This window comes from Epinephelus fuscoguttatus, linkage group LG21 (assembly GCF_011397635.1).
Source record: "Epinephelus fuscoguttatus linkage group LG21, E.fuscoguttatus.final_Chr_v1".
Lineage (NCBI taxonomy): Eukaryota > Metazoa > Chordata > Actinopteri > Perciformes > Serranidae > Epinephelus > Epinephelus fuscoguttatus.
The window spans coordinates 16,607,539-16,632,353 of record NC_064772.1 but is presented as its reverse complement, the minus strand read 5'-3'; the positions used below and the strand labels follow the sequence as shown (position 1 = coordinate 16,632,353).

The 24,815-nt window shown below is 41.5% G+C and overlaps 1 protein-coding gene across 1 annotated transcript; it reads right to left on the bottom strand.

Moving 5' to 3' along the window:
• Positions 1 to 10,943: 10,943 nt before the first annotated feature.
• On the bottom strand, positions 10,944 to 23,260 carry LOC125881713 (titin homolog). The gene is made up of 10 exons (XM_049565005.1): positions 23,193 to 23,260; positions 16,004 to 22,493; positions 15,821 to 15,908; positions 15,509 to 15,587; positions 15,314 to 15,422; positions 14,532 to 14,663; positions 13,088 to 13,177; positions 12,816 to 12,959; positions 12,516 to 12,700; positions 10,944 to 12,422 (listed from the first exon to the last, which is right to left on the bottom strand). The coding sequence occupies exons 2-10, from the start codon at positions 22,490 to 22,492 to the stop codon at positions 12,254 to 12,256; spliced, it is 7,485 nt and encodes a 2,494-aa protein (XP_049420962.1). The 5' UTR covers position 22,493; positions 23,193 to 23,260; the 3' UTR covers positions 10,944 to 12,253.
• Positions 23,261 to 24,815: the final 1,555 nt, after the last annotated feature.

Genomic DNA, 24,815 nt, shown 5'->3' with positions numbered 1-24,815 from the left:
TTTTTGGTGCTGTGTCTCTTGGATTGCGTGCTATTTACAGTCTGGCACCTGGCTGCTACTTTTTTATAAATCTCTGACCTCAGTTGCACCCTGTTGGGTTACACACCCATACATATGTCCTGGACACATAAAATAAGGAGAAAATACAGGTAGAGGGAGGCTCAAAAGTACATAAACACACACTTTTCGTTGGTCAAAACTGATGATCTAGAGGGATTAAATTTGTATGAGTCTATACGTTGATTTATTTTTTGAAAGTCCTGCATAGTATACCTTTAAACCTTTAAACATATACGTGTTTGTACTCTGCAATTACACACATACATATATCTAGACTCAAGGTTTTTCTATTCTACCTATTGTACCTAATGCTAACTTGGACAAATGCCATTAGAGTGACAAATGTTTCTGTCTGCTGCAGGTGGACAGTCTTCCAGGCCTGATACTGTGCTCTGGGACTGTAGTGGCTGCAGGCAGGGAGCCATTTAGGCATGCAAACTACAATGCACAGAAATCACCAGCTCCAATAATGCTGCCTACAAAAGGAATGGTTCACAGGAGATTAAAACGTAAGTTTACATAAAAATCTGTTGTTTTGGGGGGGCGATCTGTATGCAGTCATTTTGTTTAATTTAGTATGACATTTATTCTCATGATGGACACATAGAGGTGTGAGCAGTAATCTACCTGCTCTCATGGGATGAAGATTGGGAAAGTGCTGAGGCAATGATATTATGCGTAATACTGTGGATGACCTACATACGCTGTCTACATAGCTGCCGGCTATTGTTCTTCATGAGCTGTGAATAGTTCTACTATGTTTCTAACTTTTCTTTTCTCTCTTTATTCTCCTTTCATGCTTCTTGGGTTTCCTCTTCAAACCACCTGCCTTCCCTCTTCAATCCTTGCCTGGAATCTTTGGACATTTCTGCTTCATTTTTCAACACAAATCTTTTTTGCACCCATTTGGCTTTTTTTGATTAACCTAAAAGGTAAAAAGAAGCCACTATTATACACTTCAAAGTCAAGAAATTTCTCCCCCTCATCAGAGATGTACATCGTGAATCGGATCCATGACTCCATCGCAGAAAGTTCATGTGACCTACCCAGTCACTCCGTTGAGCTGGAGTCGGGTCGTATGCTGGAGTCAGTACCAGAAACACCTGACACCTGCCTTGGTGTTGGATCTGAAGGACAGGGAAGCTTGCTGCCCACAGATGACGATATTGAAAAGTCCTTTCGAGTGAACCAAGATGGCAGCATGACAGTGGAGATGAAGGTGCGGCTGACGATCAAGGAGGAGGAAACCATCCACTGGACGACCACTCTGTCACGCTCAAGTGTTGCCAATCAGCTAAATGCAGCCAGTTTACCAGAGCCTGAGGCAGAGCAGATCAGCTCACTAAAATCAAATTCACTGGATTTACAAAGTCCTGCTTCCTCTATTGACACCATCAACCGGGACAAAACTCAGGATAATAATGATGAGGATCCACCATCGCTGAGCAATGGCGCTTTCAGTGAAAGTGGTAATGAGGGCGATGATATCAAAGAACAGATGGAAGTGATGTCCCCTCGGAGAGCTCCTACACCAGGGCACAAACAAATTAGAAAAAAGCAAGCCTCTGTGGAAAGCATAAAATCAGTGACGGCAAATGGGATTCAGGAGGGTATGATCGGTTCTTACTCCTACAGGGAGCAGACAGGAAATGGAGCCATGACTGAGCAGTACTGCATGGTCAAACAGAGCAGACCAGTGCCCAAACCTAGAAGACTTGGCTCTGTGGATGCAAGCAATATTAACAGTAGAAATGTATCCACATTAAAATCAGCAGGGATGACTGAATTCCTACAGACTGATTCCAGCGGAGAGGAGGCCACTGAAACTGTCTTCCACATATATGAACAGCAGACCTGCCAGGAGAATTTCTTTGCAAACGTTTGTGCACAGGCTGCTGCTGGGATTCCTTTCTGCAGGCCAGCTACTTCAGAAACTGGACAGCTCTCCTCTAATAATGAGTTTGAACCTCAGCTCTGGAGACCATCAACAGCTTCAGAGTCAATTAGCATCTGGAGAGCTGAGAGCATGTCAGTAACATCTGATTTAACCTTGCCTTCACTGAGGACTCAAGCAACAAATGCTCGGCAGCCATACCAAAAGCCAACTAAAGGCAAAGGTAAGCCTCAACAAAGAGAGGTCAATAAAGATAGGAAGGTGTCCTCAAAACCCAAAGTGATCAACAAACGTGTTCGCCGTCTAATGTCACCAGGGAAGAGACAAAAAGAAAATTCTGCAGCTGCAACAGAGAAAAGTAAGGAAGTGAAAACTTTCTCCAGTGCTGGCTTCATTAGGAAAATTTATGGGAATAAATCAAAATCAGCAAAAAGCATGATGAAGCTTAAAAAGGGACCAATGCAAAAAGGAGACGGGGGTGTTGCAACAAAGAGCTCACAAGACTCAGATGACACAATAAAATGTATTCTCACAGATCCAAACATGCCATCAGCATCGACAGAAGCCACGAATGAGACAGTTTCTTTTGAAAAAAGCAGCCTGAACGTTGCTCCCAGTGAAATAAGCCAGCCACGGAGAATACTGACACGGCAGACATCAGTGCATCAGGAGAAAAAGAACGAAAACGGGTCCTATGATGTCAGCGAAAGCATGTCACTGCCTGCTTTTAACTCTGCCAGCTCTGTTACTAATGAATATGTGGAGAAGTGGCTGGAGAAAGCCCATCTTAACCCCACAGCCTACCCAGATCAGGAAAGTAAAATATTAGAAGTGCTTGAACAAACAGAAAACAGGTGCGGGGAGTCTGAAAATAAGAATGGTTTAACTGTGGCAGATGAGGTAAAGCATTTGGAGGAGACATCAGAAATACAAACTCTCAAAACTGATCGACTGCCTGAGCATGTGCGAGGAGCTTCTGTCAAGCAAAGAATCAAGTCCTTTGAAAATAAATCATCAAGTCCGTCAGTGGCAAAAACCACAGTCAGTCAGCAAACAGAAAACTGTGACAGTTTGGCTCAGAAAAATATTAAAGAATTTAAGCCTCCCTCGGATCATAACAGCTCTGAAATAATTCCACCAACTAATGAGATGTCAACAGAAATGCCACCAGACAGTGGAGTGGAAAGTCCAGTCAAAATTGCATTTAAAAAAGCAACACCTTCCAATACGCTTTCCATGGAGCTACCACCACCACCACCCCCTGCTGAAAATACTGAGCTATCAGGTGCTGAATATGGTGAGATGGATGCATCCTCAGTGGCCAGCAGCCCACTATACAGGCTCTCATCAGTGAGCAGTCAAGTGTCAGATAATCATCCATTATCCATCAGTCCTGCATCTGACAAGGCCGTATCACCAACCGACCACACAATGCAAACAACAACATCAATTCAGACTGACGTTCCTCCCACGCAGAGAGAAGCACCATTACAAAGAACTCCATCCATTAAAAGGGCCCCTTTGGTTAGTAATACATCTCTTGACAGGAAAATGTCTCTCAGAAAGGCTTGTCTGGATAAATATACTTTATGTAGCGATGCCACTTCAGAGACATCATCTACGCCCGTCAGCATAGTGGTTGATAATGTGCTGCCAAATGGCGTCTGCTCCACGGGGATACAACGGCCAAGTGAAACCTCACCAGAAGAGACACACCAATCAAACAGCATGTTAGATTTGAAAAGTAGTCCGTCAAGTTCTGTATCTCCGGCTAGTTTAACAACTGAAGAGAGGATGTCACCAGCCAGTACTTCATCAAGTGAGGCTCCAGCACTGAGTGATCTTCCATTTAAAGAGACAAAAACACAATTTTTAACACAAAAAGACACATCAGCACCGAAACCCTTGGTGAAAAAACCTTTTAGCAGTCCATCTATGGAGAGAAAATCCCAAACCAAAAAATTCTCTTCTGAGCTTCCTCAAAACTCTCCAAAAGCATTACATAACCACCCTCCAGATAAAACTAGGTCACCAAATATAGGAATACGAAGGCAGCCAACACCAATTGCTAGCCCCTCCACTGAGAGAAAGCTTTATAAATCTAGAATACGAAAGAGGCCATCTCCATATTCTCAGTCTCTGGACATGGTGTCACCACCCATCAGACATAAGTCAAGTGGAAAGCTGCTCTCCAGAAATCTCTCCTCAGACAATGCAAAGGAACAAATACAAAGGAAATCATCCCTAAAGAAGCACCACCAAACACCACAGTCAACAAAACCAATATCTGAACTGGACAAAACACCAATTTCCAACCCTCTCATGCCATTAGAAGTTGATCAGAGTGATGACAATATGGGGACAGATGACCTTTTAAGAGCAGATCAAGAGAAATCTATAACTCAAATAATTCCACAGCCACTAAACACCTCAAATCAGCCAAACATGAAACTTGTCCTTGATAAGATTTGCTACTCAATAAAGTCAATCAGACAAATCACCCAGAACAAACGACCGTCATGTCTGGAAAAGTCCAACAGCCTGCCGGACTTCTCCTCTCATGTGGCCTCTACGTTCGGCTCATCATCTAAAGCTCTTCTTGCTTTCTTGTCTGTCATGACCCTAAAGGAAGGCATGTCTAACTTGAACATGGATGAGCTGAATGCAAACAATGTCAGCTGTGCCGAGGCTTTAAGAATGATTGACTCTCTAAGAGAAATTGCCAGTATCGAGGATTCCCAGAAGTTGAAGGCTAGTTTGTCCAATTTGCAGCAGTCTGCTTCGAAGCAGCTCCTGCAAAGTTGGAAGGGTTTTCAGGAACTTGGTGACAAATGCAAGAGTCGCAGCTCAACACCAAATGGTTCAGAGCAAGAAGTCGAGACTGAGGGTGGTCCTGAAAAAGACTGTAGCACTGATGAAAATGTCATTGATGAGCTCATGGATAGTCTTGACATACCTGAGGAGCTCAAGGTGGAATTGGCCTCTCTTTCAGTGGGTGTCGTATGTGATAGTGATGATGAAGAACAGAGGCCTGCAAGGACAATCAAAAAAGTGGAAGCAAAAGATAACAGTAATGCGAAGGAATCCACTTTCTCCACAGAAGATGCTGTTAATGTCAGGGGTGTTACTCAAGATGAAGAAGCTAATGTTGACGTGAGCTCCATCATTAAAAAATTCACAGACATTGCCCAACCAAAACAATCCAGCACAGGTAGTATAACTAGAGACACTAAAGACAAGGATAGCCTATATGGGCACAAAGATTCGGCCAAATGTCCATCAGATGAACGTGATAGACAGATACCTGAAGAAAGGCAGCCTGACAGTGCAGTGTTGTTTGTAAAAGACAACGGGCAGCAAAGCCACGATGAAGTCAAAACAAGCCATGAAAAGGCTACCATGAATGAAGCAGTCAGCTGCACGAAAAGTCTTGAACAAGACAGTTGTACCTCGGAGGTAGAGGAGGAAGACATGAAAGGTAATCGGCTTCCCATGCATGGTGAGGAGAGCATCCCTGAGAATGAGCTTACCCTTGGTGATGAGTCAGGTTCAGATGAGGAAGGGCAGAACATGTCAAGTGCCACTAAAGATTTAGAGCAGAATGTGACCTGTGAGCAAAGGGTATCCAGCTCAGAGTCAGGTGAGCGACATAGTTCAGAGGAGGAACCAGAAGCTGAATGGGAGGAGGTACAAAAGGAGAGCAGGGGAAGTGACAACTTGTCCAACCGTGAAAGTCATTCTGAGGAAGAAGAGGAAAAGCTACAAAGCTCTGATTACTACGTAGAACTGAATGCAAAGGAAAGAATATCCAGCCCAGATAGCCAAAACAACTCTTTGTCAGACGAAGAGCAGCAAGAGGTTGAATGTGAGGTAGGCTCTATGGGACCAAATGTCAGTGTTGATGAAAGCACGTGTAACTCAGATGTAGATGATCCATCTTCAGGGGAAGAGCAGCCTGAGGTTGAATGTAAGGGACTAAATGTTATAATTGAGGAAAGTTCATCTGGCTTGGAGGAAGAGGAGGAAGAACACCTTGGCAATCCTCCGGATCACAGGGAACAAATACCAAAATGTAGAGAGTTAAAGGCTTTGATAGAAGAGACAGAGGAAGAGAAGGTCAGCTCAGATGATGAGGACTACCATGTTGACGAAACACAAATTTGTGATAAGACAAAAAGTCCTGTAGAAGGGGATCTAAGCAATTTGATTGAGAATCAGGATTCATATCCCAAAAAGACTGACAGTTTAATGAATACAGAAGAGGATAGTGGGAATGACCACGGCAGCTGTGACGAGCATGTAGAGCTAGAGATACCAATGGTCAAAGATGAACAGATCAGCAGCTCAAACGAAGAAGAATTAAGCTATGATGAAAAGGAGTTCAGCTCAGAGGAGGAACATGCCAATATGGGGAGATATATAGAAGAGAGTGGTGCAGAATACCAGGAAGCTCCTGCACTAGCAGCACAGTCTGAAGATGCAAAATATGAAAAGGCTGTGGAAAAACTCAAGCAAAACTCTGAAGAAATAATATCCCAATCTGTGGCAGAGAGAGTTATTCTTCTGGAAAAACAAGCTGCTGATGCCCAGAAGACAACAGAAAGTTCTGCCATCAGACGATCCTCACAAAGAAATGCCCCTCTTGAGTCAGATGTCGAAGATTCACCCTCTGAATCACCCACATCTCAGTCGGCTCCCTGCGCTCGTTCGCCTCCTCAGTCGTCCTTATCTTTCAGCTATGATTCCAGCGGGGTTATAACCACAGAGCCTGAAGGCAGCAGGGTCAGAAACATCAGGGAAATGTTCCTGGCAAAGACTGCCACAGATATTCAGCATGGGCATGGACGTTTCCAGAGCCCGAAAAGATCAGAGTTAAGAGCACAGACCTCAGCTAGTGGTGGGTATCAGTCTCAAACATCAAGTGAACTGTCCAGTGGTGAGGATGATTCAGCACGGAAATCCATCACTAAAGGCTTCGTGAGAAGAACGATCGAAAGACTTTATGGCAAAAGAGATCCCGATGAGGAAGTGAGTGAAAGGCCGCCATCTGCGCCAAAACAGAAAAAGAAAGAGCCATCAAGCGTTTTCTCTCCCTTCCACATAGCCGGGTCCAAAGCAATGTCTGAGTTGTCTTACTTTAATTCTACTAATGCAATGGACACCTTAAGTGAAGCAGCACGTTGCATTGCTTTTAATGCACAAGTTGGGCCTGGAGACGGTGTCCCTATTGATCATGAACAGTGGCTCCTTAGAGACAACACACTGATCAGAAAGTCTGCTTCAGACCCAGTTGGTATCAACAAAACCTTCACAAGCTCTTCTCAAGGAATGTGTGAGGACACAGAGGAGGACACCCCATATTCCCTTTTCAGCACGAAGTCTGAAGTGGAAGACAAGAAGTCGTCACTTTCCAGGAAGTGCACCTACTTTTCGTTGCCCAATTCTAGAGGTGACTCAGACGCATGTCAGGACGAGGTGAGCATGGTTAGCAAGAGCAGTGTGAATGGTGACAGTATCATGGATACAAAGGACATTTCAGAGGACACCAAAACGTGGGCAGAGAGGAACGGCACGCTGCCCGGAGTTGGTGTTAGTGACTTTAAGATGATGGATAACAAAGTGCACCCGCTGGTAGAGCCTCCACCTGATGGCGAGGCTGTAGTTGTACAGCCCAGGAAAGGTCAGGGTGTCATGAGCAGGAGGATTCAGGAACCTGATATGTTGGACATACTGTATGATTTTTGTGGGCAGAATTGTCCCATCCTGTGAGGACATTTTAGCTTTTTAACACACAATCAAGACAAGAACTTTTTTCATCTAAATAAGTGTACATTGCTTGTTGTTGGTGCCTACACTTTGATGTTGCCATAACCTTGGCATAATACACAATCATATGTCAACTCATTTGAGCCAACTACCGAATGTGTTACAAGCCAATGGATTCAACCTTCATATTTTACCATGAATGTCAAGAGCTTGTGATCACTTTGTCAGATTATGCTCCTTGTTTAATGTGAAGTTTGTGAATGTTTTTTCGTAACATCGTGATTGTGTATTTGCCACGCACACTCCAGAGCAGCTCTTATCTTCTTATAGGTTGCCTGTCAACAGATCAAGTACCCAGAGCATTACTGTAATCTTATTTTAAAACTCTTAAAACAGATCAGGTCCCCACAGATGTCAGGCAACAAGGCCAATCTGCACTGCACTGAGTGAACGGGTCAGTTTGTTGTTGCAGCTCAGGTTTGGGATGAAGTTCAGGTCAAAAACGTGCTGAAAAAAGAAACCTGAATGACAGGCTGTGTGCAGATTGTAGGAATTGATTTAATGGTGTTTTGTGTGGTGATTCTCTAAAGTGTAAATAAGACATTAATGATTTTCACTAACCATAGCTTAATATATTTAAAATAACCTGAACTTTATAATTAGGATAAATGTTTTTTTGGTTTCAATGTGGCAGCTGTGACATTTTTGTCTCTTTAAATTGATGTGTCAGAATAAAATTGTGTGTTTACAAATGCTGCGTTTCCTCTTCTATTTTGTGATGACCTTTTTTTCCAAACTAAATCATGATGGATTTACAAAAATATTACAGTTTTGTATTTTTTATTAGTTTTTGATTGTGTTTTTAATTTTTTGTTTTCAATTAAATTTAGTTTTAGTTAATTTCCAGAGTGAGTTTGCTCATTATAGTTTAGTTTTTATTAGTTTCAGTGTCTGCTTTACTTTTTTAAAATTACATTATGGGGGTATTTGTCAGGCACAAAATTTAAGAAGTTCATAACAGGTATTACAATACAAACACATCACTTAGTGAATTGACCATCGACTCACATATGCACCAATGCTTCCTCATGCTTGTTGTATTGACAAGTTTGACCTAATTAACAGACCAAAACTTAAGACATTTAGTTAGTGTAGTTAGTTTTGTAAGTACACAATATCTTTTTAGTTTTTACCTATAAAGTCATTTTCATTTTTATTTCAGTGAACGAAAATGTTTCCTACTTTCAGTTTTCAGTTTTACTTCACTATAATACCATTGATAATCAGATGGTAGAGATGATCCTAGTGTCAGTGAAAGTCAACAGGCCAAGGTGACTGTGGTGTTAAAGATACCTTAGGAAGCTCAGCTCGGGTTGTTTTCCCCTGCTGATCAGTATCAGATCTTCGAGGAGGAGCGGAGACCTCTGTTTTCTTACTCTGGGCCTGAGGAAGTATCCATGTTGTTCTAAGGTTGTTTTGTTTCTCAGAAATTGCCATCGAGCTGGCCCGTGTTGTGACAGGAGTGTCGAGGAATGCACTAAGAGGGGAGTGTTTACATCTGCATCTACAGAGAGAAAACATGACAGCCATTTGACACGTATCTCAAATGTGTGTATATGTGGCATAAAAAACAGCAAGTTATGTTGTCATTCTGGTGATAATGAACGATTTAACATAGAAATGATCCTTAGTTAAATCTTATTATTGTATTTACAATTTTTCTGAAGTGCTATGTCTAAATATGCAAATGAGAAAGTGCGTAGGTTTGGTTTTAACATTCAGAGGGACACATATAAAGGAGGTCCTCCACTAGAAAATTTGGAGTTTCAGATACTTAATTTCCTGTAATCTGCCTGAATTTTTACGTACCAGTTGCTTCTCTTTCTCCTTTTCTGCATCAGTTGATGTAAGTGTCTTCAGTTTAATCAAAATAGAAGTCCTCTGCTACTTTCATGGTTTTATTGGGGTAAGGGAGAGGTATGTGTAGCCTCTGCCCCCCTAGTTGAATATGCACTGATTTACATATGCTCCCAGATCAGAAATCTGAACATTGGATAAAAGCTAAAAATCCTTATTTCATCTTGTTGACACATTAAAGTCAAAGGTCTTTACAGGGAGGATTTTGTTCATCTCTTCTTATCACTCCACACAAAAGAAAACAGCCATGAAAAAATTCAATTTTCACCATGTTTTTAGGAATAAAATGTTCTATAAATCAGGCTATGAATGAATGAATGATGTATGAGCAAACCCCTCTGTAAAAAAAAAAGCATCAAAATATACACTGAACAAAAATCTAAATGCAACACTTTTGGATTTGCTCTCACTTCACACAGGTTTAAGTTAAAGATCTAAGACTTTACATGCAATGAATAGCGAAATGTCCTAAATTTCGATCACAAATTTTAAAATTCTGTGTTAGTGAGCACTTCTCCATTTCCAATATAATCCATCCACCTGACAGGTGCAGCATATCAGCATGCTGATTAAAAAGCATCAGTACTACACAGGTGTGCCTTTGGGTGGTCACGATAAAAGGACACTAAAATGTGCGGATCTTTATTTTTAAAAAATGACACCAAAATAAATACATACCTAGAGAGCAAAGTCTTTGATGTCTTAAACCTCTGAAAATGGTGGCAAAAACAAAAGTGCTGTATTTTATTTTATTTTTTTAGTGTAGATAGGAATAAAACTGGACAGTTCGGTGTATGTAAGTACGAGTGAGGTGGAGAATTTTGGCTCAGGGTGTGAGAAAAAACTTGTTCTCAGGAAATGGACTTTAAATATGTGTATCAGAAAAATTCCATACATTAAAAAAAAAAATTTAAAAAATATGTAAGACACTACGGCTAAACAGGATAAAATGTTCATAGATATCACCATGAAACTTCCCTAGCTGATTACTTACATTAAGACTATTATTTTCTGTATCACAAGTTTTCTGGAAGTGTTATAGAAGCAAGACAGTGCAAAATCTCAAAACTGATGTAGTGCATAAAAAAAACAGTGTTATCATCTGGGGTGGCTCACCTTAAATATCACTGACACAGAAATGTTTGCAGCAATGTCCACTAGATGGCATTAGTGACCAGTACAACACTATGAGACTGAAGAGGGTCAACAGGAGCTGAGGGGTCAGATGTAATTTACCTGAAAGCTCAGAAAGCACAAAATCCCACGCTTACCTGCAGAAGAAAACCGAGCAAGCCAAACTGCTTTAAATCGTTTATTATTTAAATAAATATTTACATAACGGCTTCGTATAAATCAAATTTATTTTTCTTACACGACACATCTTTCTAAAAGCAACTGCTTTACCAAGAGGGAAGGAGAAAATAAGGGATGTAGTATGATGATACTGTAAATCTGTGTTGAGAGAGGCAGAGGTTCGTCTCAACCCCTCATGCTGATCACTGAGCAAATATTCCTGTTTGAACCTGGATGACATTTACCATCACTCAAATACCATTTAATACCTGAGCCTTAAGACCTTGCTCATCATTATAAATGTTGTTATAGTATGCATAACTCTACATGATAATTTGATATACATTTTAATTTGTTGTTACTAAGGAATAGGAGGATGATACTCTACACTAACTCAATAAAAAGCCATAAAAAACAAAACAAATCAACATCTTAAGTCACACGGAGTTCATTCAGGCACAAACAAAGCAATAGACAGCCTCTGTGAAATTAAAAGACATCACTCATACAGTAAAGGCTACAATGCCCTGCTAAACGGTGAACAGTTTATGGCTCAGCTTGGAAAACTAAACGTTTCAGACAGGGCGATCTCAGAAAATCAGAGCACGCGATTAATGCCCGAGCTACAGTTCTAACCCACACCTCTTCAACGCCATCGTTGAAATGTGTCCCTCCGGTTACATCCTCTAGTTTGGATGATCAGTTTGAAATGTTACAATAAAACATGACAGTGAAGTCAGGGGGACCGATGCGGAAATATTCAACCGCCCAGTAGAAACTGTGACCTTTAAGCGTCACCAATGCTGCTTAAAAGACAACTCGAGAAACGGCAGCATCGCTTTAACTGTTAATAGGTGAACATGTAAAACCCCTCAGTGTACATATCGTTCACTACACTGTGTGAGTAAAAAACACTTAAACAGAATGAGGACAAAACTCTAAAATAATTTTATTCAATGCAGCCGGCCGACTTTAAAACCCAATGAAATGCTCCTTGTTTCCTATTGCTGTCAGGTCATGCATGTAAACTCTATACTTCTAATAAAACCAATTGTTTACTTAAAAATGTATAAAGAAAATACTTTTTTTTCAAAATACTATTCAGGGAAGGATTAAAGGGTGAATTAATAACATTTTTCAACAACACCTTGTTGTTTTCATCCTGAGATTTAAAACCAATGTGTGTCCTCTCCAAGGAGTAATTTACAGGTTTTTTTTAAATCGTTATGCAAACACGGATTCTGCAAGACCATTAAGTGATGGTGCGTCCCGTTGGCCAGTGAGTGTCTCAGTTATATCCACTGTTGTCTTTCCCGAAGACTGTCATACAGCGTCAGTTTTTGGCGGGGACGAGCGTGTTCCACTCACAAAGTTATAAACCAAAAACTGAGAAGTGCCAAAGTAATGTGTGGCAAAGAGTTTTCCATCAGGAGTGGGGTCGGAGAAAGCGATCTCGTCTTTGCTCAGGTATGAACCGTATATGAAGTTGTTCCTGTGTAAGGAAAACAAAAACAAGTTAGAGTTATGTCCATTTGTTTTCAGGGGATGTGACATGAAAGCTTGGCAGGTTTGAAGATGAACTGACCTGAGGCATTCGAGCATACGTGAGGCGATGCCCTGGCGTCTCATCATGTTGACCACCCAGATGCGGCTGATGCCACAGATGGCTGGCTCCGGTGTTGTGGAGCAGCACCAAGCTCTCTGGCGTTCAAACATCACCTTCTCTCCCTCTGAACCCTCTGGCACTGGCTCCTCAATCACCCTGTAGCCCTGTGAGCATTCACAAGGCTCAGCTTACTCAAACTAATTCAGTCTGTTCACGTTTTTACATAATAAACGTACATCAAAGTGTGTTAAACACTTCCTGAAGACTGCAGTCTCTTACCTCTTGTATGTGCTCTGCGATAAGGCATCCACCCACTTTTTTGTCATTGGTGATGAAGAGGAAGGTCTTGGTCTGAGAGGGACACTTGGTCTCCACCTGCTGGAAGCCGAGGTCGTTGTCCACCATCTCCCTGATCTCCTCCACCTGAGACACAAACAGATACTGTGTGGTGAAGAAATGTGTGGATGCAGCTTATGAGGAACAAAGAAACAATAATCTTGTGTTTTTTTTGGTCTTTCTACTTTAGGTTAGTCCCTGTGAATATACTGTACCTTCTTCAGAGCATATTTGGGATCATCTGGCAGGACAAGAATGATCTTGCCGTCAGGATACTCTCCCAGAATCCTCTCTTTTTTCCATCCCTGGAAATAAAAGGTGCATTTATAAATGGGAACTCTTAAGAAATCTTTTTATTGTCCTGCTGAAGCACTCATGTTCTTCATTTGATAAATACAGTAACTTCCTTTGTGCTAGAAATATTGCAAATATGCATACTTTACTATACTTAATACTGTAAATGTTCTTTCTTAAATTTCTTAGCTCCTACTTTTATTTACTTCATTTGGTCATATAATCTGGTTCAGTGCTGATATTGTCAGTTATATTGTTTGCTCCGTTATATTGTTTGCTCCGTCATTTCATCCTTTAGCGAGCTGCTGCAGTGACACTGTTTTCTTAGCTGGATGAATAAATGATATCTAAATAAAGGTGACTGTGAAGTGTACTGAGCAGTGAGAGTATCAGCTATCAGAATACTGAGTGGCTCTTTTTGAGAGAGTAATGTTTAAGGGCCTTTCAGCACCTGAAAGTTCAAACCAAGGTTCCCATTTTTGAAAAAAAAATTTCCAAGTAACTGTCTATGAAGTCGTCTCCTCCTCTCCCCACGTGTTACTGTGCCTCATTTTGTCATGATGTGTTCATGGACAAAATGAAACCTACGCAGTACATTTAAGACTGCTTAACAACTGCACTGGTAATTTCTCCTCTGCTGCGATCGCCAACACCTGTTTACTCTGAGCGAAGCCACCGTCACTGTCTGTTGCTAAAGCACACACACACCCTCCGCACTGAGGCACTACACTACTCTTAACACCTGACAACAGGCTGCCAAAACTTCCTGTAACTAGTCCCAAATCCGAGTCATCCAAAAGAAATCTCACACTAGAAACAACCAAATCATGGTTCAGTTTGATCATAAGTGAGACCACCTCTTTATCAGACCAAAGTTCAGCTGTTTGGTTCGGGGGAGGTTTCATACCTATAATTTTGGTTCACATCAGACTGAAAAGTCCAAAAGTCCAAAAGTCCAAAAGTCCGAAGCTAACAAGGTAGGTGTGAAAGTATGCCATGACATTTATGAATCATTTTTATACACAAAGTGCTATTCACTTTAATGGTGCTGAGATTCAAGACAAATGTGTGAGAAAATGCTCTCCATAGCCAATACAGAGGAGGCATCTCCCTCACACTCACACCTGCAGTATGTGCCACACACTTACAGTTGTTTCCTGTAATTGGTTCAGACTACTGTCTAACTATTTGTGATTTATTTGGTAAATTCAACTACACAACACACTTGATGTGATAGTCGATCAGTGTATTTTCAGACAAAACACTGTGCATGGATGCATCTGTATATTCCCTGATGAGTCAATACTGTGAGATGGAAGGCAAGACAAATAATATGATGTGTACTTTATGGAAACGTCCTCTCACCACATATTTGACAGCGCTGACGAACTGGTTGTGGAAGAGTAAATGTTGAGATTCATCTTCAGGGTTGGCAGCAGAGTACAGCATGCCACACACGTTGCAGGCCACTGCCCCAAAGTGCTTCTGTCCTGCATCCTAAGAGACAAAGAAAACAACAGATCACTTCGTACATCTAAATACATCCTGCAAGTATATACAAAAAATTCAATTTTTTTTTTTACTGTAAAAATTGTTTTTTGAATTTAATTAGCTCTCTATTTTAGATACATTTATGATCTTTATTTATTTTATTCTCTTACTTATGCTACTTATTTGTTAATAATAATTATTAGAATAATAATAATAATTATTATTATTATTATTGCTGTTATTATTATTAGTTTATTTTATTGTGTTTTTTTTTCTTTTAGACCTAATTTTATCATCACTTTTACTATCGCTATCTCTTTACCTATAGAGGTATTTACCTACATATATTTATTTTATATTCTTTGTTATGCACCAATACACCAAGCAAAATTCCGTGTATGTGAAAACCTACTTGGCAATAAAACCGATTCTGATTTTGATTATTTGTCCAGAAATGGACACTGAAACTTGGAAACTGAACCACTGATTCATGTATGCCCTGAAAATGTAATTAACTGTGGCATTAAAAAAAAAAAAATTAAAAAAAAAAAAAAAATCTTAAAATATCCTTGGTGATGCGGAATAGCCCACAAGGTAATGTCTACTTAAAAGTTTCCTGGCCGCACACGGCATAATAATAACAAACAGATGCTCACAATAATGGTTTGGGTGCCATCTTTGTCAGCCTCCTTTAGTTTCTTGACTTCTTTTTGCAGACAAGCCTCAGATAGAGGAGTCCTGCCATCCTGTGGCTTCTCTTCTCCGCTGTGATACAAACACACATCACATTACTTCAGATTCCTGTTGCTATGAGGAAAAACATGTCAAATTACTTGAAAGAAACTTCTTACTCTTCAGGTTTTTCCGACGTCTTGTCAGCTGTCTTGACTGTTACGGGCTTATCCACCGGAGACGGATCAGCATCAGTGACTATGAGAAAAGGTAAAAGGCTTATACACTGGTGTCATTTTCTAAATCAAGAACATAAAGTCTTTGAGCTCTACCTTGTCATATAATAATTAGCAACTGTTAACACATTATTAAATCAACAGTCTTCTTGATAATTAATATCATAACTTTTTTCACCTAGACTGTATTAAGTAATGGGACAACAACACGGCAGATGTTTGAATAAATAATGCCAACTGCAGATAAATGCATACCTGCAGGCTTTTCTTCACACTTCTGTTTGTCATCAGACACTTTGGAGCTGTCTTCAGACTGAAGGGAGGAGGTGGGATCAGCTGTTTCCTACATAAGAAAGAGACAGAAGCTGAGTAACATCTTTATTCAAAAACACTGTTTGTGACACACATGGCACAATTTTTTTTTTTTTTTTGAGTTACCTTTAATTTGCTGTCATCCGATGATGGTGGTTTTGGGGTTTTCTGAGGCACTGAACCATCGGCCTTCACAGCAGCAGGCTTTGTCTCAGATGTGGTTGAAGCAGCAGTCTCAGACACTGTTGACGGCTTGATCTGAGCTGTCCTTCCACTACCAGTGGGCTTCAACTGAGGTGAGGCAGTAGCAACAGGCTTGGACTGATTTGGAGTTGAGACAGCTTTTGACTGAGGCGTCGTCGAAACTGGGGACTTTAATTGAGCTTTAACTAAAGGAGCAGCTTTGGAAGAGGCTGTGACAGTAGCTGTGGCCCTTGACTGGGGTGTTGTGGAAGCAGCAGGCTTTAACTGAGAAGCAGTGGGACCAGCAGGCTTTGACTGAGCTGCAGCTGCAACAGTGGGCTTCGACTGACCTGAGATCTGTCCAGCAGGTGTGGTCTGAGCTCTGAGCTTTGCCTGGTTGGCAAGATGTGATGGAACTGTGGGTTTTGACTGAGCTGTGGGTTTAGATTGAGCTGCGGGGTTTGGCTGAACGACAGGTCGTGTTGGCTGTGTGGGTGCTGATTGAGGGCCAGGCTTTGCTGGAGCTACTGGTAACGGGTCGTCATCTAGTTCAAAGTCTGCAAAGGTATACTTGGGCCTGGGTCTGTATGGCTTGTACTCAACAGGCTTCGGTTTTTGAGTGTTAAGCCCGTTGGGCATAGGCGGGGGTACTGCTGGGAGCGTCCTCTTGGCTGCTGATCTGGTCACTTTCGGCCCTGGAGCCGGGGTTTCTTTAGAAGCTTGAGCCTTAGTTTGCCTTGTAGATCTACGGGTTCCAGCATTAGGAGTCCCGGTATTGGAGGCTTCATCTTTAGTAGGTTCCGGTTTAGAGGCTTCAGTTTTGGAAGTTTCCGTTTTAGGGGGTTCTTTCTTACTGGGTTCAGCTTTAGGAGTATCGACCTTAGGGGCTTCTGCCTTGGGTGTTGCAGGCTTGCTCGCTGAGGAGGGACTCGGGAGAGGGGTTTTTGATGGACTGCCTGCAGGTGGAGGAGCCGTGGTCACAGGACTCATTGAGAATAGAGGGGACGCAGTCATGGGTACTTGCCAATCTAAGTCTGAAAACATTTGATTTGCCTGGTCAGATTTAAGTTTCTTCACACGTGCCCAAGACATTTTCTCTCTCTGCAGTTCAACCTGTCTTAGTCTTTGATATCTAGTAAGTTTCTTCTTCTCATGGGCTTTCAGTGGCACTGCAATCTGTGTGACAAAGAAACGCCTTTTTGGAGGCTCTGCAGCAGGCTTAGCCTCAGCTGAATCATCTGTCGAGGGCTGAGCTGTACACTCCTCCTCAGCAGGGGTCTCCGAAGCAGAGCTCCCTTCTGGCCCAGCAGGAGTGGCAACATCAACAGCGTCTGCCTCCTGCGTGTTAACAGGTGGACTCTCCTTCTTACTGGCTTCACTCTTGGCTGCTGCTGCTGCTGCTGCTGCTGCTGCTTGTTTTTCCTCTTCTATCCTCTTCAACAGCATGCTGTCGGTAGCAATGTCCTCTGCAATCTCCTGACACAAAGCTAAGAGGTTCAGCTGCTGTCTGTTTGCTGTTCTCTTAGACGCTGCAGCCTTTTGCTCAGCCAGAGCTGCCAGCCGGGCTTTGGTTCTGGCCTGAGTGTTCATCTCTTGTTTCTTGGGTTTTTCTGCCTCCTGTTCTTTATTCTCATCCTTAGTATTTTCAGCTGTGCTGTTTTGCTTTAAGCTGGTCCCACAAGTGTCGTTTTTAGTTTTCTCATCAACTTTTTGCTCAGGCTTTTTAGGAGGGACTGCCTCAGGTGTTTCCTGGGGTTTTTCTACTATCATAATGTCACTATCTTCATCGTTCTCTTCCTCTGCTACTACGATCTCGCGACCGATTTCTATATCCTCCAGAATCTGCACTTCTTGTAGGTCCAAATTAGCCTCAACGTTCTCTATCACCCGTGCATTACAGTCTTCATTAGTGACGTGAGTGTGAGAGTTTGCCATCTCAATTTCTGAGGTATTGACCTCCATCATGTCAGAGGATGGTTGCTGGCTGTGGTCAGAATTTTGAATAACTTCAACCCCTTCCTCAGGTGCGATTTCCATCCCAACCCGTGTCTCCTGATCTAATGTCTCACTTGAATTTATCACTTTGATCTCATCAGTTGTTTGACATTGCTGTACTTCTGCCTCAGGGAAGACGGTTTGTTGGGAGCCATTTAAAATCCTTTGATTTTCCTCTGCACCTATCAAAGCACCGTCGTGATTCACCTGCTCTGTAAGTGAGGCTGACAAACCCGATTCAGCCGCCGCTTGAGTGACAATATCAAAGTGAATTTCACTTTGCGGGACTGGTTCTAAGATCACAAACTCCTCAGATGTACTGTCTGGTATTTCCACTATAGTTGTGGCTGTAGTTGTTGTCACTGTGACATCTGCAACCTCCTGAACTCCTGCACCCTCCTGCACCTGTTCAGCAAACTCTGTGGCACTGACGCAGTCTGGATACCCATTAGTTCCACTTTTTTCTGTTTCAACTTCTGACTGTCCATCTGGCGTGCTGATGTCATCGCTGGAGCTGATCACTGCAACTTGCTTCACATCCACATTCATGTTCATGTTACCCTGCTCCAACTGTGCAGGGACACAACTCTCCAGCACTCTGGCGGCTTCCATTTCAACTTCTTGGCTGACTGAGATGCAGATTTGTTTTACAGTTTCCTCTTTTTCCAGTTGCTGGTTACAACTGTTTTCTTCATTAGTGGATGAATCTCCTTCCATCTGCTGTGCATTCTGTATGTCCAGTAAAGACATGCCATCGTGGTTCTCTGATGCTGTAGGAATCTCTCGATCATCGTTACTCTCTGGACTACTAATTGGTTCATACACTATCTGGTTTTCATGAATCTCCACTTCTGGCTGATTAATCGTCTTAATCTGTTCTTCTGATGCCTGAATTACAATATCAACGTCATCTGTTTGGCCACAAACAAAAACTATTACTTCATTGCTTCCAGTTCCTTCTTCTTGTCCTTCAATATTACTGACTGTTTTGTCAGACTTATCAGAGGAAATGATTGTGGCCTCTTCTTTGACCTCATTAATCTCTTGCCTGTCTGTTTCCTCTTCTAAAGCAGAATCTACTCTTCCTATTGATCCACTTATTACATTCATATCCCCTCGGATCTCCTCAGCACTGGGCTCTGTCTGCATGTTTTCATTATCCTTACTTTCCGCCATAGGAAGAGGTTTATGAGTTAAGGCCGTAGCAGGTTCATCAACTTCCCCCATCCCCTGTTTTGCTGTATAAGAAATCTCCTCTGGCATTGTAGTAGTTTCCATATTTATTCGAGCCTCTGGAACAGCAACACATTCAGCAGCAACCTTGTCTTTATTTTCCTTACTCTCACAACTTGCAGTCACTAGACCTTTCTGAACTTCTGCATTGACTGCACTGGCCCCCTGGCTTTTTATTTCCACTATAGATGGTGGATCAGAAATCTCCTCTGGTGTTTGCGCATCCATTTCTATTTGATTCTCAGTAGCATCCACACATTCTGCGATAACCTCGTCCTTGTTTTCTCCACTCTCAGTACCGGCAACAATAAAATCTTTTAGTACTTCAGCGTCTGTAGTGAATTCACTGACCTCCTTACCTTGCTGGTTTTGTGTTTCTACTGTAGTTGCCGGATCAGAAGTCTCCTCTGGTGTTGTCTGTAAATCCATTTCTCTTTGACTCTCAGTTGCACTGACACATTCGGTGATAACCTTGCTGTCATTTCCATTACTCTCAGGAGTCTGAATCATTAGACCTTCTTGAACTTTCTCAGATATGCCTGCTGCAGGTTCAATGACTTCTTGGCTCCTCTGACCCTCTGTTTCTACTGTGGGTGCCATGTTCGGAATCTCCACTGATGTCGTTGCAGTCTCTACAGTCACTTCAGTTAGACTTTTCTGAGTTTGTATTTCCACTGTGGGTGCTGTGTTAGATATCTCCTCTGATGCTGTAGTTTGCACGTCCATTTCTGTTTGGCTTTTCTGTGTTTCCACTGAAGCAGCTGGATTTAAAACCTCTGACACTGACGTAGTCGGCATTTCCATTTCGATTTGACTCTCTGGTACAGTCACAGATTCAAAGTCCACCTTGTTTTCATTTTCCATACATTCACCCTTATGGTCCATGTGAAGTTCAGTAGATATGTCTGTGGTAGGCTCACTGACTTCCTGGCTTTGTATTTCCACTGTAGGTGTGACGTCAGATATCTCTGATATTGTTGTAGTCTGCATGTCCACTTGTATTTGATTCTCAGCAGCAGTAGCGCATACAGCAATGCTGCCTTCATCTTTTGTGCTCTGACAATTTGCAACTGGACATTCATATGCTTCAACCGACATGTCTGTGGTGTGTTCACTGTCTCCCAGAATGTCCTGGCTTTGTACTTCCACTGTAGATGCAGGATAAGAAATCTCTGATGCCGCTGTGGTCTGTCTCTCAGGGCCACTGGTACCTTCAAAGTCATTTTCCACTGTTACAGAATTTAACACATGATCCTTATTAAATTCTGTAGATATGTCTGTGGCACGTTCACTGACTTCCTGGCTCTTTTGGCTTTGTAATTCCACTTGATAAGAAATCTCCTGCCCTGGTGTTGCAGTGGCACAGTCAGAGTTCATCTCTTTTTCTCTACTTGTCATTGCATCTTCTTTGACGTCAACAGGTATTTCTGTATTGTGGTCATCACCTTTGTGCTCCTCATGGTTTTGTTTAACCTCTTCAGGTGCTGAGTCAGACTTCTCCTCTGATGTTATTTTAGTCTCCACATCTGTCTGACCCTCTGAGACTGTGACACAATCGGAGAGCATGTTGCATCGCTTTTGCTCAGGAACAGCCTCACAATCGGGTGTCAGTATTTCAGCACAGCTGTCAGTCATCTTGTCCATCACCTCCTGGTTTAGCTGTAGCTCAGCATTAGACCGAGGACCAGCAACAGTCTGCGTCGACAGGAACTCCACTCCTTTCCTTTCACTTTCTTCAAGCTTTTCCTCAGTCTTTCTGACTATTTTGTTCACACCCTCACAGGAGTTGGTAATGGTTACTGGCACTTCATGGCTCACTCGACCCTCAGATTTTGACTCCTCTTTGAAAGTGACTTGAATTTTAACACTTAGGTCTGTTTGAGTCTCTGGATTACCAACAGACTCTGTCATTGTTCGATTTTCCCCAGTCTCTGGATTACTACCTCCTACCAGGATCTCTTCTGGTGCAGAGTTTGTTTCATTTGACAGTATTTTATCTTCTACATCACTGCGGTCTGCAGAGACACAGGCTGCTTCAATCACTCCCTGCACTTTATGCTCTCCCTCCTTACTGTTATATGTTATATCCAGCTTTATCTCCTCAGAAACAGACTCTGTGGTCTCCTTTGTTTCAGTTCCACTGCTCACACCTGTCTGATTTCTACAAACTCTCCTTTCATCTACCTGCACTTCACCTTCACAGCCCGGATTTGCCTCTTCAGTACCTGAATGTAATGTTTGCACTGATGTCTCAAGTGTTTCAGTATCTACACCCTCTTGGTTTTTGATGGCAACATTCTTCTTTTTATTTTCCCCTGCCTCAGATATGAAGCAAGGCGACCTTGCAGCTGTTGCAGTGAGAGAATCTAATTTTTCTCTACATGATGCTAATGCTTCGTTATCTATGAACTTTTGAATTTCTACATTTTTAAATTCCTCGTGTTTAGCTGCACACTCAGAATCAATGCTAGCTTTTGAACTCCCTATCACAGAGACTAAAGCTTCTTTTGACTCTGCTTGTGTTGCATTAACTGAAATTTCCGGTCTCTCTCCTTCAGCGACAGACTGCGCAGATCCTTTTCTCTCTTCCTGATCGGCCTCTCCCGTACTTGAATCTGAAAACCTGCCATAATTGTGGTCCATCTGAACAGGATCTCCAGGTGCAGCTGGTGACCCCTGGCTTGTCTCCTGTGGGTCCGACGTTGACTCTTCAGCCTTACGCTTAGCTTTGACTCGATTGGAATATTTTCTGATGCAGCGGGCCTTGTCGCCGTCACCCCTCTCTCTGAAGAGGTCAGTCTTACTACCATCACTACTCAACTCGTCCTCAGAGTCTGTGGAGGCTGTTCGCTTCAGGGAAGCTTTGGAGTTAGCTTTCTGTGAGGGAGCTTCTCCGCAGGAGGCACTTGTGGCTTTCAGGAGCTTGGCTTTTTTGACAGGTGGGTCAGAAATGGTTTTGCTGGAATCCTTTGGAGGGGAACTCTGTTTGGATGACTTGGCTGGTTTATTCCCCCCTTCTGCTGAAGACGACAGTTTTTTCTTAGTCCGTGGGGCTGCTGTGTTATCTTGCGTATTTCCTGTTTTAAGGGACTTATTATTAGTAGCTGGTGTAGTTTTGGATGGCAGAGCCTCCCCATCCTCATCTAACTTCCTCATCTTGGGCTGAGAATCATGAGGAGATGATCCTCTCTTTGGAGCTGGCATTCTGTCAAAAATAAGAGACAAAAATAGCGTTATTATAAATAAGCATAATGAAGCTAAAACAACAGAGCAGATGTAACTTAACCCTAATATTACAATTTAATAGAATAAGCTAGAATTAGCACATTTATCCAGGCATCCTGCAGTTTCTCTCCCTTTTAGGGTAGGGTAGATTAGGAGACAAAAAAATATGTGTCCAAACTCAGTAAGTAAATTCAGCACTAGTGTTATACTAATATGAACTATAACCCTTTCTCAAATGCATTAACTATTACCTGGTCTTCCTAACAAACACCAAGGCTAACGCTGGACATAAACAGTGATAAATCGCAGTTAAACTAGGTGGCGAGCGAGTCACACAATGTACGATCTACATTTACTCACTTACGCACCATCTACGCAAATTATCTTACTGATTGCCTGACAGTCGACAGAGATTGTTGTCACCAGGAGTTGTGCAGACAGTCAGAAACGGTGAGTTAGCTAGCTAGCGGTGGCTAGTTTTGCTAACTGGAAGTCCACAGTGAAGGGAGCTAACGCTAGCAGCAGCAGCCAACTCGCAACAAATGAGCGAAACAAGACTCGCTGATCGAGTCAGTAAAAACAGCAGGCAGACACGCAGAGGACAAAGTGGACAGACTAGTCATCACTGCACTAATGTCTGCAACAAGATAAAGCCAAGACATCCGTCAATGAAACTCACTTTGATGTTTTCTTTCTCAACAACAGCTGTTTTTTTCCCTGTGAATAAAAATTAACTGTACTTCCGGAGGGAAACGGCGGATGTGACGTAGCGGGCTTCCCGGCACGTTTAAGATTAAGATCGAAGTTTTGGAAAATTGGGTTTTAGTTTTGTTTATTTATCACAGATTATCAGAAACAAATAATCAGTGGTGGAAGACATAATCATATATTTTTCTTAAATATAAATAAAAGTCCTGCTATCATAATTGTACTCAAGAAAACGGGCAGGAAAAAAGTAAGGAAAATTAAAGTACTCATATCAGACCAATGCATATTATATTACTGGCTTACTTTTAATAACTTCACATAAATAGTGCTGACTTATAATAATACATCATAATTTATTAGTTGTTTTATATGTAGTAATAATAAAAGGAGTCTGCAAAGTAGCGTGAATAGTGGCTCATGTAGTGGTAAATAAATACAGTGGAGTTAAAAGTACATTATTTGCCTCCAAAATGTAGTGGAGTAGATGTATCAAGTAGCATAAGATGGAAATACTCAAGTTAAGTACCTCAAACCTGTACTTAAGCGAATGTACTTAATTATATTATATTATACAGGCAAAAAGGTAGAGATGGATGTATGTAAGATATATGTCACATGCCACCATATAGAAGATATATATATATATATATATATATATATATGTGTGTGTGTGTGTGTGTATACTTACTTATACTTCCACTCCAACTCTACCTTTTACTCAACTATTTATTTGATATGATTACTATGCAGATTCTGATCATTTGTATAAAATAGAAACTAATAAATGATGATCTGTTATTATGGGTTAAGCTACCCAGCAGTATATAAAGTAATTTAAATTAACTCCACCTTTACCAGCTGCAACATTAAAGTGATGAACACATTAATGCATCAATAATTTTAATCCAGCAATATAATGAAATGGCTTACTCTGCAGAGTCAACTTTTACTTTTGGCACTTTAAGTATATTTTGATGCTTATAATTGTGTATTTTACTCAAGCATTTCAATGCAGGACTTTTACTTGTAACTGAGTATTTATGTATTTTATGTTTTTTATTGTGTTGTGTGGCTGTAACTTTTATGTATGCTGCTGTCTTGGCTATATGGGTTAAATAAAATAATATAAAATAAATAAAATAACACACAGTAGTATTGCTACTTCCACATGATTAAAAAATGTTAATACTTCCACCTCTGCATGTCAGGTTTCAAAAAGTCAGCTCAGTGTCGATGTTTGTGTATGTGAACTTTAATTATTACCCGCTCTAGTGTACATAGTTTTGATTTTCTTCCAAGTGTTTGTGCATATGAAAGGAGCAAAACCATTAAATATTTTAAAATCTAGTAGATCCTCGTTAAATTCCTTGAATGAGTCATCCTTTTGGCGTCCTAGTACACCCTATCACCAGGTTTGAAGGTGGTTATTTGTCTGCGTGCACCAATTCAAGCTGTAATATCAGTAATTTCAGGGAGAAGTCTGACAGAATCAAATATTAAGTCACTCCAACTCGATTTTGCTGTATTTACAACCTTCTTGACATGTTTTTCAGGGAGTATTTTGTGCAATTATGACGAACATATTTACAGTATA